General features: G+C 45.6%; 2 protein-coding genes and 2 pseudogenes across 3 annotated transcripts; all 4 read left to right on the top strand.

Moving 5' to 3' along the window:
- Positions 1 to 2,396: 2,396 nt before the first annotated feature.
- On the top strand, positions 2,397 to 3,013 carry LOC141820091 (uncharacterized; annotated as a pseudogene).
- A 2,339-nt stretch (positions 3,014 to 5,352) lies between these two features.
- Positions 5,353 to 7,611, top strand: LOC141819956 (transcription factor GTE7-like). Of its 2 annotated transcripts, none has more exons than XM_074707220.1 (4): positions 5,353 to 7,027; positions 7,109 to 7,289; positions 7,375 to 7,452; positions 7,544 to 7,611. In XM_074707220.1, the coding sequence occupies exons 1-4, from the start codon at positions 5,603 to 5,605 to the stop codon at positions 7,576 to 7,578; spliced, it is 1,719 nt and encodes a 572-aa protein (XP_074563321.1). In that variant the 5' UTR covers positions 5,353 to 5,602; the 3' UTR covers positions 7,579 to 7,611. The 2 variants fall into 2 exon arrangements, with proteins under 2 accessions (XP_074563321.1, XP_074563322.1); XM_074707221.1 differs by having other exon boundaries at positions 5,354 to 7,027; positions 7,539 to 7,611.
- A 3,592-nt stretch (positions 7,612 to 11,203) lies between these two features.
- LOC141820048 (transcription factor GTE3, chloroplastic-like) lies at positions 11,204 to 13,388 on the top strand (annotated as a pseudogene).
- Positions 13,389 to 14,526: 1,138 nt separating this feature from the next.
- On the top strand, positions 14,527 to 16,787 carry LOC141819974 (transcription factor GTE7-like). The gene is given in 4 exon segments (XM_074707242.1): positions 14,527 to 15,510; positions 15,512 to 16,207; positions 16,292 to 16,472; positions 16,566 to 16,787. Coding segments are annotated over 4 exon segments (1,722 nt in total). The 5' UTR covers positions 14,527 to 14,748; the 3' UTR covers positions 16,649 to 16,787.

Below are 16,787 nucleotides of genomic sequence, written 5' to 3'. Positions count from 1 at the left end.
GGACATCTTTTACAATAAGATCTACAAATTTTGGCTAATTTTTATTTTTACCCTTTTAATGTATAATCTATTATGTCACATTAATCGAGATAATATATATAATGTTATTTAAAATAATAATATATATAATTTTTAATATTATATAAATATGAAATTTAAATTTAATTATATTTGATGTAACAAGATAATTATCCATATCAAGATTATAAATTACTTATAATTGAATATTTTAAATATCAATAATCTTTTTTACAAAATTATAGAAGAGCTCATAGAGATGTTTAAATATGATGTGAACGAGATGATTGTGAAATAAAAGGAGACATCAATTATCATTTTTTTATCATAAGACATTTCTAAAACTTTTGAATTGAGCACATACTCAAAAGAAAAAAATTATAAAGATAAAAATGTTAAGATGGATGTGCATATAATAATAAATAAAAAATATTAATGAAAAAAAATCAAAATATACATATTAACCAAGAATAGAATTTTTAAAAAGCTTAATTAATAATAATAATATAATATATTTTATTACATATATAAAAGGATACGGTATTTATCATATTATTCATCTATAAGAATTTAACCAATTAAAATAAGATATTTTCAAATATATATTTTACTTTTTCAGCTTTTAAAGATTTGTATTATGCTGAAGGGGTATGATACTGAAAATGGAGAAAATACAGAGGATTAAATTGACCTTTCTCCAAATTTGCATTCTTCGCCGCCTCACAAATGGCGTCATTGCGTTTGTCAAATTGTCCTTTTTGATAGATTTTATTTTTTTTGGCGATTTTGTAATTAATACGTCCTCGGATCTAAACTTGTGCGAATGTATCTATCAAATAATAAATTAATAATTTTAAAAAATAATTCTGATTTATTACAATTTAATATTTCATGGGTAAAGATAAAAAAAAGCATTTTATTTTTTATTCCTAATTTATTTTCCAACGTAATTATAGTAGTTTTGGTATAAAACATACCTAAAATAAATAATACTAAAATTTTTTTAAAGGCTTATTTTTTATTTAAAATATTTAGTTTGATGAAATTATTTATTTATTTGCTCTGTCATTTTTATCCTTGGAAATAAAAAATATGATGCGGCGCAGACAAATGAAGATGAGAAACTCAATTTTTATTATACAAAAATAAACTATTTTATTTAATTTTATTATCCTTCTTATTTCTTTATCTTTCAATTTATTATTATTATTTTTAAATTGTACGAGACTAATCGTCGACGTGATGAGATCATTGCTTACTTAACTCGCTTTGACTTGTTCGTCCTTAAAACTAATTTTAAATAACTCAGTGGACTTTTCTTTAACGTTCCACATGCGACGAATTACATCTTCCAATAGATTAAAAACAAAAGGAAATAATCTTAAACGACATACAAATATAAACTTATACATATATTTATTTAGTTTAATAAATGATATAAACAACCCCTTATTGAATAATCGAAGACCTTTTTCATATATATTATTTTTAAAATATTTAAAAAATAAAAAATGTGATAAGTCATAAGTTTGATTTTTCGTTACTTTGTTTGCGAAGTGAAAGCTCGAGGGAACTAAAGATGAATCTCTATCATGCACGATGTGAGCTAGAGTTGTGGGGTTTTATCATATCTTGTGTGGCAAAAAGTGAAGTTGCTCATCTCGAACATTCCTCAATATTGATTCCATGATTATTTAAAAAGAATAAATCATAATGATTGAGCATCTCTTCAGTTGGAAGGGATTTTATTCCCCAAAAGATGTACACAATCTTTCGCTATCCACTCAAATGCTCAAAACTGCATTGCGACTGCAACAACCGTCACAACACTGTGGCACGCGCTTGTTCCCTCACGACCAGACCCCACCGTTTCTAAGGATCAGAAGTCGCCACGTCGGTCGGTCAGATGTAAGGGTGTACCCAGAATTATCACCATCATTTTGGGACGAATTTCTGCCCCACGCGAATGAACCGGGGGGGTCCCAGCCGCCGGTGCTCGCGTGAGTTTGAATCAACTTCCTTGATTTCTTAAAAAAAAAAAAGTAAAGAATTAAAGGCAAATTTCGATTAAACAAGGGGCAAGAGAATTAACGCAGTGGCCGATCCCGTCCAGGTTCATTGTACCTTCTGTGTGGAGTTTGTTTGGTTGAGGGCGATATTGTAATTTCGAGAGCTGTGAGTTTAAAAATGGCGCTCGCTCATCGCCGTCTCAAATTCACTAAGCAAAAACCTCCCATCAAGCTCTCGATCCATCCGTCTCCGATGTACACATCGAGCCTAAAACCATTAACCATATTTGAAATACCCAAGTTACCCCTCCCAAACACTACATTTCTACCGTACCATATTACATTTACGAGGGTATTATTGTAATTACGATGAGAATCACTATCCCATGTGGGGGAAATTGTCGCTTTGGCAGCTCTTCTAAAGTGATCCCCATTAACTGGACGGGGATAACAGACAAGAGGGAGGGGATCCTGGAGGCGTTTTTTCATCACGACGGCGACGATCGGAGCTCCCCTCCGCTTCCCTGCAGGAGCTACTCCTCCCCGCCGCCCTGGGTTTCGGATGGGTGAGTTGATTTACTCTCTCTCTCTCTCTCTGATGGATCCGTACTTTTTCGAGATTTCGCAACTGATTCGATCGATCCCGCCGCTCCCCTTTTCGGTGTGAAACGAAGAAGGACGGGATGAGCCTCCCTGCGGGCCGCTTCTTGTGCGGGCCGGACCAGATTTGATCTCAGAATTCGACGGCCGATCACATAGAGATGGAATCACAGTCGCTGATTGTCGGTATTTGTGCTTTGATCCTTTGTTTTTCTCTATTGCTCTCATCGATTCCTCTTTTCATTCTTGTTTCTCCATGATGAAAACCTCTGCCGAACACTCTACTCTTGCCTTTGTGTTTCTGTTGCTCATCTCGCGTTTACAAATTACGATGGTGGAAAAACCCCATCAGTGATTGGAAAAAGATTGTAGTCCTGCGAGTGACATCTGAGAGAGCAAGAACAGTAAGAAGAAACTAAAAGTTTTAAATCAAATTGCATTATTCAAATCTCAGCAATTAAAATTTTAATTTTTGTATTTTATGTCGGGAATTGTTCCAAAATCTGTTCCAAAATATAATAGCAACCTGAATTGGGATTGATGTAATCTTTATTTGTTTCATCAGATTCTCAAGTTTGCAAACAAAGAAAATCATAGAAGTAGGGAATATTAAGTCTAGAACCAATTAAAAAAAATAAATATGCGATTCAATTACCATTTTCCTTTTTTCTTTACTAACTGTTTTCTAGTCAAAATCATGTAGGCTTTATGTCAGGCAACAACTCTTTCAGATGAATAGTCAAAGGCTCAATGTCTAAGCAATTGTTTGGAATAAGTGTTAGCAGATGAGTTTTAGTTTGTAGCATATTAAGATACACATCAAGTATCTCATTCCTCTTCCTTTCCATTTTACTCACCTTGATTATGAGCATGCTTATCGAAAACGATTGAAGAAAATCCACCTGTCCATAGCGTAATCCTTCAGCATTATAACATCTGAAGTACTTTCTTCTGCGTTTTATTCTTCTTTTAGCTGGGACACCAATTGTTGTCCCCGGTAGCTTCGAGAGTACGCAAACTGATATGTATCGTCGAGGCTAGTATTCGACACTATCTCCGTAAACGATATTGCTCCGCTACGGTGCTAACGGATAGCAGCAACTCGTTCCCAAGATACAACGACGATCGTCTCAGAATAGTAGCACTCCAAATTCCGAGACCAACGAACCTTCTCGTAGACTTCTTGGACTCTTGAACTCACAAGATGAGATGAATGCTCAAGAGAGAGGAGAGAATCGATGAATTGGATGAGATTTCCATCATCTGGAGGGTTCTATTTATACTAAGTGAAGAGGTTGAGTGAGTGGATGTGACCCTTGGACGATATCAATCTGGACCGTCAGATCTGGAGGGTTGTAACCCTTCATCTAGCCCCCTTGATCTCATCCATCAGATTTGAAGAGTTGTGCCCTTCAGATCTCGCCTCTTGTCATCAGCCGTCGGATCTGAATCTCTTGATCCATTCGATCTGACGCTTCAGATCAGGTCTCATCCCAGTGGTCAGATCGTGACTCTTCGCGATCCAACGCTCCAGATCGCAACCCATGCGATCCATCACACCTCTTTAATCTTTGATCAAGGATTGCCATCCGTTCGCCCAATCAACAGTCCAGTCAACTCTATTTGCCCTCGTGGATGCCACATAGGCACTGCCACGTCAGATACGATCCTGACACGTCACCCGAGTGCCACGCAGGCACCGCAATGTCCTCTGGAGCATAAATTTAAGCTCCTCAATGCTCCTCGCGACGACAAAGCGCCCATTGCGGGCTCACAGGTGAGAGCACCTGCTCGCCCATGGGTAGAGAGCACTTGTGCTTTTTGTGTTAACTCCATTAACACAGTAACACATATAAGGAAACTTTAGCTTGCGCCGGTTAGCGATGTGGGACTAAAACCCCATCTTTTCCTTAACGTTATTTTGGACACAACTTTAGCCAATTAATTTCTCATTCACCCGTAATCGGTTTTGAGCAAATTAATAGTCTAGATTTATCTACGCGAAACATAGATTTCGATTTTGAAGTCATATCAGACTTCCAACGATCAATGACACCTTAATTTTGCCTTGCAAAATCATATCCAACACCAATTTCATGCCATAAGCCTGCAAAAACAAAGTCTTGGAGGAGCAAGCTGATCTGAACAATCAGGTGATGAATCTTTCCACTTGTTATCGATTGGTTTATTCGAAAGCCGCTTTCCATTTGTCTTCTTTCTTCTACACAAGATGGAATTCGTCGTCCCAACGGTCCTACGACTATTTACGAGGAGGTAAATCTTGAGCTGCAGGTTGTAACTTGCTCTACCTTAAAATGGTTGAGCTTTGCCTTAGTTACAGAAATATATTTTCATGGTTTAGGCTCTGAAGCTTCTAGTGGATCTAGAACAATATGAAATGAGATCACGGGATTTTATGGCGTGTTGGGTTTGGTTGACAGATGTGTAGATGCACGGTCCAGATTGGTTTGAAGGAGATGTATGGACGAGCGAAAGCGACACGGTCCAGATCCTCGCCACGCGTCTCAATTAGGACCATCCGCTCCGACCGTTACGGGCGGGCCAGCCCGCGTTCCGGTCAGGCAGAGAGACTCATTGCTGCCGTCCGATCTACGCTCTTCGACGACCAACGGCGAGGATTCTGCCCGATCCGATGCTGGGCAGGTCTCCTCGCCTTTAAGAGGCCCGGCACCGCGGCCCTTTCCTCCTCGCACAAGGCGAAGGGATTGGCTTCGTTTCGGTTCGTCTCGCGTACCGAAACCCTCGCCGTTTTGCTTCCTCCCCCCCTCCCCCCTGCCCCCCCTGCTCCTCTCTCATCCTCCCCCGCCGTCTCTCTTCGGCCGGCGTCCGCCTCTCGCCTGCGAGTTTTGCTTTGTCCCCTTTACCATTTCTGATGACCGTATATCCTCTACCGGCGACCGAGGGAAGAGAGCTTGCCGGATCCCGCCTGATCGGAGGCCGATAATTGCCGGTTGATGGCGTCGGCGATTCTGGCGAGCAGTAATGAGCAGCACTGGCGAGAACCGAAAGATTTCATAAGGAAGAATCCGATACCAAACCCTAACCCTAACCCTAGGTCCGTCCTTGATTTCTACGCCGGCGACCATGCGGCGGCGGCTCGATTCCATGCCGAGGCGATGCCGAACTGTAACTCTGCTGGGTCGGAAGACTCTTCTTCCTTAAATCGGAAGCCTGCCGGAAACAGCAGGGATCTCGCCGCCCCTGGAGCCAGCAGATACCTGTCTTTTGACATCTTGATGTTATCCAAGGGGGAGCGCAGGGAGCTGAAGCGCCGGCTGATATCGGAGCTCGATCAAGTGCGGAGCTTGAAGAGCCGGATCGAGTCGAGGGAGATCCAGTCCTCCGCCCGATCCGCCGGATTTAGCGCGTCAGGAATCTATTGCGGTGGCCGGGAGGTCACCTCCTCCGCTTCAATCCGCGATCCCAAGATTTCGAGGCCTTCGGATCTCCTCCTCAATTCTCAGCGAGATCTGAGGCTACAGGCGCGGTCAGCGGAATTAGATAAACTCTTCTCCTCCACAATGAAGAAGTGCGGCCAGATCTTGTCAAAGCTGATGAAGAACAAACAGAGCGCATGGTTCAACTCGCCTGTTGACGTCGACGGAATGGGCCTCCATGACTACTTCCAGATCATCAAGACGCCAATGGACCTGGGCACGGTGAAGAAGAAACTCAACAAGGGGCTCTACACTTCCCCGGCGGAGTTTGCAGCAGACATTCGATTGACCTTTAACAATGCCTTGCTGTACAATCCGCCGGGGCACGTGGTGCACAAGTTCGCCGAACAATTCCTCCTGCGATTTGAGGGGCTATTTGCACCGTCCTTCAACAAGTATGAGAATCAGCTGATTGCTCTGGAGCAAGAAATGCAGAAATATCGATCTCCAGCCATGGAGATGATTGTCAACAATGATCCACCGCCGGCATTGTCACAAGCGTCGCCAGTGCAAGCACCGAGCTCACCCCCTGCTTTGAGCCCGTTGCCGGTGCCGCCTCAACAGCTAAGGACCGCGGCGAAGCTCCCGAAACCCAAGGCGAAGGACCCCATTAAGAGGTCGATGACCCTTGTGGAGAAGCAGAAGCTGAGCGAGGGGTTGCTGAGCCTGCCTCAGGATAAGATGCCCCAAGTCCTAAACATCGTGACCAAGCGAAACGCTGCCCCATCGCAGAACGGCGACGAGGTCGAACTCGACTTTGATACGATGGACGCCGACACGCTCTGGGAGCTCGATCGGTTCTTGTGCAACTTTAAGAAGACGGTCAACAAGATGAGGCGTCACGAGGCGATTGCAAAGGGGTTAATCCCTCCTCCAGCAACCGGCCAAGCCACCCTACCTCCTCCTCTCCCTGCTACGGCTGCCGCTGGTGGCGACGACATGGTAACTAATCTTGATTCATATGCTGTGAATCCTACTCCATCTCTCCGCATCATTCTCAATCGCAATCTTCTGCTTCTGCAGTCACCAAAGGCAATCGACGATGGTCTCAAACCCGGCAACAAGAAACTAACTACTGCAGAAGAGGAAATCGACATCGGCGATGACTTGCCGGCTACAAATTACCCGTCGGTGGAGATCGAGAAAATCGCTGGTTTTGACAGTAGCTCTGGCAGCTCCGACAGCGATTCTTCCTCTTCCAGCGGTATGCACCTCAACACACAAAACAAAACAAAAAAAACTTATCAAGTGGCCATCTCTAACGCAATTATTTGTTTGGCGCATTGCAGATTCCGATTCTGACTCGACCGACAGTGATTCCGACGACAACGATGGACGATCTCCGAGGAATTCCGAGCAACCGGAAGGTTAGACTGTGGGCGGAGTTGTGTTTTCCCCCTTTTTGTTGGGAGTTTGACAGATAAATGATGATAGGGTTTGGGTTTATTGGTAGGGTAGCTTGTACCTTATTGTGTAGATACAACTCGCCTTGAAATGAAGGAAATCTTCACTGAAGAATGATTCAATTGCCTCATTGTTCGTTGACCGTTGCATCGATCGTTGATTTCGAACAGTTCCATCCACCAGAGAAATCCGTGCTCTGCAACAGCAATCTGTCCGCCGCCGAATCCTTTGAAAGATGTTTCAATAGGCAGGGATCTTGTCGGGTGCCCCACTGCAAGACTTTTTAACCCGACTGTCTCATTCGGTCTTACAATGAGGAGAAACCTCCGCCAAAGAATAATCCAATAGAAACTTATATGATGTGAATTAGCTCACATAATAACATTAATCTTTATGAGTTGTTACGTTTATGAATAAGCAAAGTAACCTCTAATATCATAATAAGAAACATAAGCAAAGGTATTAAGCATGGTATTAACACTAAGGTGTCCAAGAGATGGATCGTATTTTAATTTAGAAAGTTTTTAAACTAGATGTGTGATTCAGCAATTAGTAAATTACTGATTAATAAATATATCAACAGCCATTAACCTGAACCGGAGTCGATGCTTGTGCTCAAACATAATATTTCACGGGAAACATGAATCAGCTTTCTACCACGTACCCATAATATGTCTATGCGGGTTCCTATTCTTCAGGGCGAGATTGTAATTTCGAGTGTCGTGGCTTTAAAATGGCGCTCGCTCGCTCGCCGCCATCTCAAATTCCACACGCAAAAACCCTCGTCCAAGCTCTCGATCCACCGCCTGCATCGGTCGAGGTTGCTTGCGATGTCTGCTCCTCCAGTCCTCTGCTCCATCGCTCGAATGTCTCCTCGAATCAGATCCCCTTGGTGAGTTTACTTTTGTCTCTTTTGATGTTCTCGGCCGAGTTTTGCAGTCGAAATATTGTTTCGACGAAGATCGGGTTTGGGTGATGTGTGTCTATTGAAAAATGCCATCTTCGGAGTTAGATAGGAGATCGAAACTACAATGTGGGAGAAAAGGGGGAAGATCTCGGAAAGTAGCTTTTATTTTTATTTATTTATTTTTCAAATCGGAGTGCAGGGATTCGAAAATGGTGCTGGGTTATTGGCTAGGTATTGATGTAGCTAGGTATGGTTTTTTCCCTCTTCGATTCTATTGCCATGATCCTGAGACAAGGTTTTGGCTTTGGCTATCTTCTCCCAGCTTGCATCGACCACAGGGGTACACTGGAGACCCCTGCGTGAACCTGCACTTTGGAATCTATGGAAGGAGCCATTTGCGTAAGTAGGCTCTTGGCAGTGCTTGTTTGATAAATTAGGTGTTTGATTAGCTATTTCTTAACATTTTATTATGCTGAATCTATAGAATTTCTTTACGAATTGTTGAATCTATTTCAATGGGGTTCTTCTTATTGTGTCAGAGGATGCATGGAAAAGGAAATAGCAGCAATGAAGGTATAATCAAACCTTTTCCCCTCTTTTAAATATTTTTCACCATCACTTCTTTTGGATCTTCCGAACCTTTCCTTTACTTTTCAGCATTTGGAGAGGAGAGAAGGCAAGTATGATACCAAAACTTAATTGGACTTTTACAGAGTAAGATCATTATTATATTTCTTTAGCTTAGTTTTTTGTAAAAGAACTTTTTTTTTCCTTCGCCCCATTCCCATTTCATGTAATATAATGATCAGGAAGGAGAGATTTCCGAAACAGCTTTGGCAGGAGTCTTCGGTGTAAGATCCTTAAGGTATCTAACTTGTTTCCAGATAAAAGGTCTCCGATTGACAAATTATGGTGAAAATTTTCAGATTCATATCGACAATGGACAAGGAAGCCAATAAGTATCATTTGGGTCCAGCTCCATTGGTTGAATGGCAAGGTGAGATGAGATGCACCTCCTATACCTATTTCCCTTGGTGATTAATTTGTATGCCAGTTTTTGGCACCATTTCAATTTATTTTGTTTAGACAAATAGCTACAATCAATGGTCCTTTCGAAAACAACAGAGATTATCTCTTTTTTCTGGAGAAAGCAATGCCAAACATAGGTAGGCAATAAATCTCATTCAGCATTTTCTTGATTTTAATGATTAACATTTCCTCATAAGCATGCCGTCAATTAGTTAGGTTTTCCTCTAAACATAGTATTAGTCAATTTGAGTTGTGTTTCCTTAGGGAGGAGATTGTAGACTTAAGAAAAACAAATCTACATTATCTTCTTCTTTTCACCTAGTTTCTCATCTATCATGTTTAGTTGGATGGAATATAAGAGAAGCAATAATAAGGCTGACAATATTAGACACTACTGAAACGTTAACAGAGAAAATCTAAAAATGATATGGTGCTGCTTGAATATATAAATGAGAGAAACAAATTAACCCATTCACAATGTACTATATTACTAGTATTGTAAGTATAAGTAAATGCACTTGGTAAAAACCTTTGTTTGCCTTTAATGTCTCGTTGATTCCTTTATTTATTTATTTTTGTCCATGATAAAAACCTCTGGGGAACATTACACTTTTGCCTGTGTTTTCGTAGTTCTTCTTGAGCTTACAAATTACAATGGTGGAAACAATGCATCCCTATCTGAAAAAAACTTTGATGTTCACTAAGTGACGTTTGAGAGAGCAAGGACAGTAAGAAGAACCTTAAAGTTTTAAATCAAATTGAATTGTTCAAATCACTATGGTACTTGTCTAACTATAATAATTGGCAGATGATACATAACAGTAAGCTGAAGTGGCATTATGTAATCTTCATTTGTCTCCTCAGATTCTTAAGTTTGCAAGCAAAGAAAAAGGACTATTTTCTAAGTTTACAACTTGATTTATGAGCGCGTCAATAAGCTTGCCAAAACAAATCAAATTCATGGATATATCTTTAGAAAGAGTGTGGCCCATGAAAACAAAATGTAAATGTTAGACACCAAGCACTCGTCGAGGTATGTCAAGTAATATAAATGGCTTATTCGAAAGTTCAGTTAGTTGCCTTCTCGAATCATATCATTCTCATTCACAAAACAGAGAAATATGGTAATTCATTGTATGATCTCAACTAATATTCATCCCTCTTTTTATCTATGACTCATCTGCAACTGCATTCTATGTATTCTTATTTTATGGTTAACTGAACTAAATCGATTACAATAATCTAATGTATGATCATTGATTAAACAATAGCTGGAAAAGTTTTGTTTCTTTCTTGCTCCCTTCACTGTAGTTTTGCTCTAGGAAGGAATGAGATCACTGCATTTTATGGTGTTTGGTTTAGGTTACAGAATGGGTAGATATATGCGGAAGGATGTATGAACGGGAGAAAGCGACACGGTGCAGATCCTCGCCACGCGTCAAGTAGGACCATCCGCTCCGTCCGCTACGAGCGGGCCAGACCGAGAGACCCGTTGCTGCCGTCCGATGTCAGCTCCACGCCGACGAACAGCGAGGATGCTGCCCGAGTCGATGCGGGGCAGGTCTACTCGCCTTTAAGAGGACTGGACCGCTGCCCTTTCCTCGCACAAGGCGAAGAAGAGATTGGCCTCGTTTCGCGTCCCGAAAACCTTGCCGTTTTGCTCCCCCCTTTCTCTTCTTCCTCCGACGTCTCTCTCCGGCCGGCGTCGGCGTCTCGCCGGCGAGTCCTGCTTTGCCCCCTTTTCCCATTCTTGATGACCGTATATCCTCTCCCGGCTACGGAGGGAAGAGAGCTTGCCGGATCCCTTCCGATCTGAGGCCGATAATTGCCGGTTGATGGCGTCGGCGATTCTGGCGAGCAGTAATGAGCAGCACTGGCGAGAACCGAATGATTTCGTGAGGAAGAATCCTATTCCCAATTCTAACCAAAACCCTAGGACCTTCTTTAATCTCTACGCCAGCGACCATGCGGCGGCGGCTCGATTCCACGCCACGGAGGGCGCGAGGCGATGCCGAATTGTAATGCTTCTGGGTTGGAAGACTCTTCTTCCTTCAATCGGAAGCCTGGCGGGGGTCTAAAACGCAGGAATCTCGCCGCCGATGGAGGCAGCAGATACCTGTCTTTCCACATCTCGACGTTCTCCAAGGGGGAGCACAGGGAGCTGAAGCGCCGGCTGATGTCGGAGCTCGACCAAGTGCGGAGCTTGATGAGCCGGATTGAGTCGAGGGAGATCCAGTCCGCCGTCCTACCCGCTGGATTCAGCGCGTCAGGGATCTATTGCGGTGGCCGGGAGGTCACCTCCTCCGCTCCATTCCGCGATCCCATGATTTCGAGACTTTCGGATCTCTTCATCAATACCCACCCAGATCTGAGGCTTCAGGCGCGATCGGCGGAAGTAGATAAGCTCCTCTCCTCCACGATGAAGAAATGCGGCCAAATCTTGTCAAAGCTGATGAAGAACAAACAGAGCGGATGGTTCAACTCGCCGGTTGACGTCGTCGGAATGGGCCTACACGGCTACTTCCAGATCATCAAGACGCCGATGGACCTGGGGACAGTGAAGAAGAGGCTGAACAAGGGGCTCTACCCTTCCCCGGCGGAGTTTGCAGCAGAGATTGGATTGACCTTTAACAATGCCTTGCTGTACAATCCGCCGGGGCATGTGGTGCACAAGTTCGCCGAACAATACCTCCTGCAATTTGAGGGGCTGTTTGCACCGGTCTTCGACAAGTACGAGAATCAGCGGATTGCTCTGTAGCAGGACATGCAGAAGTGTCAAGCCCCCGCCATGGAGATGGTTGTCAGAAATAATTCTCCACCACCTCCGGCATTGCCACAAGCGTCGCCAGTGCAAGCACTGAGCCCACCTCCTCCTTTGAGCCCTTCGCCGGCGCCGGTGCCGGTGCTGGTGCCGGCGCCACCTCTACAGCTCGCGAGGGCGCCGGTGAAGCTTCTGAAACCCAAGGCGAAGGACCCCATTAAGAGGCCGATGACCCTTTTGGAGAAGCAGAAGCTGAGCGAAGGGTTGCAGAGCCTGCCACTGGATAAGATGCCCCAAGTCCTCGACATCGTGACCAAGCGAAATGATGCCGCATCGCAGAACGGCGACGAGATCGAGCTTGACTTTGATATGATGGACGCGGACACGCTCTGGGAGCTCGATGGGTACTTGTGCAACTTCAAGAAGATGGTCGACAAGATGAGGCGTCATGAAGCAATCGCAAAGGTGTTGATCCCACCTCCAGCAACCGGCCAAGCCGCCCTACCTTTTCCTCTCCCTGCTACAGGCGCAGCCGGTGGCGATGGCATGGTAACTAATCTTGACTCATAGACAGTGAATCCTACTCCATTTCTCAGCATCATTCTCAATCAAAATCTTTCTCTCGGGCAGTCTCCATTGGCAGTCGATCATGATAACCAACCCGGCAGCAACAAATTAACCACTGCAGACGAGGAAATTGACATCGGCGATGACTTACCGGCTACGAATTACCCAGCAGTGGAGATCGAGAAGGCTGCTGCCGTGACAGTAGCTCCGACAGTGATTCTTCCTCTTCCAGTGGTACACATATATCTATATATAAACACAAGACAAAAAAAAAACTTATCGAGTAGTTAGTTATCTCTAACGCATCTACGTTTGTTGGATTGCAGATTCTGATTCGATCGACAGTGATTCCGATGACCACAACAATGGAGAATCTCCGAGGTAGCAGCGGAAGGGTTAGAGTGCTGGGTGGAGCTTGATGGATAGATGATAGAAAGTGGCGGCGGAGATGCGTTCTTGTTCTTGACTTGTTTTTTCTCAGGTGTTATCAACTCAACAAGAGTCTGAGCAGCCCCATCCAGCCTCTCGATGAAACGATCGTTCTGTACTAGGATTCTCGTCCGCCGCCGAATCTTTGAGAGATGTTTAAATCGGTAAGGAATCTCGTGGGGTTCCCCACTGCAAGACTTTCTAATGCAACATAATTTAGCTCTCCACTTCATCTTATTCTAACTCAAACAGGGAAAAAGGGTAATTCATGCTATGACCTATGACCTATGACCTATCGTAGCCTTACCCAGAGAGTATTCACTCGTCTTAGGTAAATAACTAGCTCTGCCTTCAAATTGTTAGCTAATAAGTGCAACAATTTCTGCCATTTATATTATCGAATTTCCTCTGGCAACAAAAAAAAAGGAAGTCCTTTTTCATGCCATGGGCCACCGGACCCACTGGAATTTTTGAATATGTTTCAATTTGGCCCAGAATTGAAAATTAAGTGGGGGATTGAAAATTTTTAAATTGAGAAAGCTGAAGTGAAAATGGTGATAAAACTGAATAATTTCAGTACTGTTCGTGGCGTTCATTGCGGTAGTAGCCCTACGCCCGGTGAGCTTACCGGGAGTCCTTCACCGTTCGGATGAATCGGTCTCGATCTCGTAAATCTATCCTCACGTGCTTTCGGTATGCTTACCGACGTCCTTCCCGCCTACGCGGCCAGCTGTAAATTTTGGGCGGGAGAATATTATGTTTCTTTTTCCTATCCAACGTTAGCGTCCACAATATGTTACCCAGTCACACAGAATCCGCGGGCCCCGATAGGGCCCACGCGGGTAGTCCATGGGTAAGCTCAGGCGGTCGAAAATGCCTTAGACGAACAGATTGCGCGCCCCTCCGCCAGCTGTCACTTTCCACGCCGCTGCCTTCTTTTCTCTTCTAGTGGGACCCGCCGTTTTTCCCCCTAAAAAAATCACTATAAATTGGAAAAAGTTTATGGGAAATAAACTTGGCGCATAAAAAACCCGTGTGGCCGACGCATAGACGTTTATGCGGACGCGTGCATGCGTAGAGCGTCGCCCAACGGAGCAACGTATGAACAAGCGAAAGCGACACGGTCTAGATCGGCGCCACGCGTCTCTATTAGGGCCATCGCCGACGTCCGTTACGAGCGGGCCAGCTCGCGTTCCGGTCAGAAGGAGAGACCCGCTTCCGCCGTCCGATCTCCGCTCTGAGCCGACCAACGGCAACGATGCTGCCCGAGTCGATGCGGGGCAGATCTCCTCGCCTTTAAGAGAGGACACCCCGCTACCCTTTCCTCCTCGCCCAAGACGAAGAGATCGGCTTCGTTTCACGTCCCCAAACTCTCGCCGTCTTGGTTCTTTCCCCCCTCTTTCTCCTCCTCCCCCGCCTTCTCTCTCCGGCCGGCGTCCGCCTCTCGCCGGAGGGTCCTGCTTTATCCCCTTTCCCCCTTTCTCATGACCATATATCCTCTCCCGGTGACGGAGGGAACAGAGCTCGCCGGATCCCGCCCGATCTGAGGCCGATAATTGCCGGTTGATGGCGTCGGCGATTCTTGCGAGCGCTAATGAGCAGCACTGGCGAGAACCAAAGGATTTCATGAGGAAGAATCCCAACCCTAACCCTAACCCTAGGTCCGTCCTTAATCTTTACGCCGGCGACCATGCGGCGCCGGCTCGATTTCACGCCATGGAGGACGACGAGGCGATGCCGAACTGTAACGCTGCTCGGTCGGAAGACTCCTCTTCCTTGAATCGTAAGCCTGGAGGGGGTCTCAGCAGCAGGAATCACGCCGCCGGTGGAGCCAGCAGATACCTGTCATTCAACATCTCGACGTTCTCCAAGGGGGAGCGCAGGGAGCTGAAGCGCCGGCTGATGTCGGAGCTCGACCAAGTGCGGAGCTTGATGAGCCGGATCGAGTCGAGGGAGATCCAGTCCTCCGCCCGATCCGCAGGATTCAGCGCGTCAGGTATCTATTGCGGTGGCCGGGAGGTCACCTCCTCTGCTCCGATCCGCGATCCCATGGCTTCGAGGCCTTCGGATCTCTTCCTCAATTGCCAGCGAGATCCGACGCTACAGGCGCGGGCGGCGGAATTAGATAAACTTCTCTCCGCCACAATGAAGAAGTGCGGCCAGATCTTGTCAAAGCTGATGAAGAACAAACAGAGCGGATGGTTCAACTCGCCGGTTGATGTCGTCGGAATGGGCCTCCACGACTACTTTCAGATCATTAAGACGCCGATGGACCTGGGGACGGTGAAGACGAAGCTCAACAAGGGGCTCTACCCTTCCCCAGCGGAGTTTCGCGACGGACATCCGATTGACCTTTAACAATGCCTTGATGTACAATCCGCCGGGGCACGTGGTGCACAAGTTCGCCGAACAATACCTCCTGCAATTTGAGGGGCTGTTTTCACCGGCCAACGACAAGTATGAGAATCAGCGGATTGCTCTGGAGCAGGAAATGCAAAAGTATCGAGCTCCAGCCATGGAGACGATTGTCAGAAATGATCCTCCACCGCCCCCAGCATTATCACAAGCGGCGCCAGTACAAGCACGGAGCCCACCTCCTGCTTTGAGCTCGTCGCCTGTGCTGGTGCAGGCGCCGCCTCAACAGCTAGCAAGGACGCCGGCGAAGCTACCAAAACCTAAGGCGAAGGACCCCATTAAGAGGCCGATGACTCTTGTGGAGAAGCAGAAGCTGAGCGAGGGGTTGCAGAGCCTGCCTCAGGACAAGATGCCCCAAGTCCTCAACATCGTGACCAAGAGGAACGCTGCGGCGGCGCCGAACGGCGACGAGATCGAGCTCGACTTTGATACGATGGACGCGGACACGCTCTGGGAGCTCGATCGGTTCTTGTGTAACTTCAAGAAGATGGTCAACAAGACGAGGCGGCACGAGGCGATTGCCAAGGGGCTGATCCCTCCTCCAGCAACCGGCCAAGCCACCGGACCTCCTCCTCTCCCCGCTACGGCTGACGCCGATGGCGATGAAATGGTAATTAATCCTGATCCATAGGCAGTGAATCCCCTACTCCAAATCGCCCCCATCATTCTCAATCGGAATCTTCTTCTCTGGCAGTCACTAATGGCAGTCGACGATGATAACAAGCCCGGCAGCAAGAAATTAACCGCTGCGGACGAGGAAATCGACATCGGCGATGACTTGCCGGCCACAAATTACCCTTCCGTGGAGATCGAGAAAAACGCTGGTTGTGACAGTAGCTCCGGCAGCTCCGACACCGATTCTTCCTCTTCCAGCGGTATGTTCTCGAAACCCCCCAAAAAAAAAAAGAAAAAGAAAAACCTTATCAAGTGGTTCCATCTGAGTCATTTATTTGTTCGCCGGATTGCAGATTCCGATTCAGACTCCACCGACAGTGATTCCGACGACAACGACGAACGATCTCCGAGGAACACGGATCAGCGGGACGGTTAGAGCGGTTGGAGTTGTGGGTTTTTTTTGGGTGGATGTTTGATAGATGGACGATGATAGGACTTTGGGGGTTTATTGGTAGAGCAGTTCCACCCTCCAATGAACTGCCTCTTCTGTAATAGGAATCTCTTCCGCCGCCGAA

Source organism: Curcuma longa, unplaced genomic scaffold (genome assembly GCF_044706935.1).
Source record: "Curcuma longa cultivar G26 ecotype Majalengka, Jawa Barat unplaced genomic scaffold, ITB_CL_G26_1.1 utg2646_np1212_2152390_RagTag, whole genome shotgun sequence".
Classification (NCBI taxonomy): Eukaryota; Viridiplantae; Streptophyta; class Magnoliopsida; order Zingiberales; family Zingiberaceae; genus Curcuma; species Curcuma longa.
This window is presented reverse-complemented; position numbering and strand designations above follow the sequence as displayed.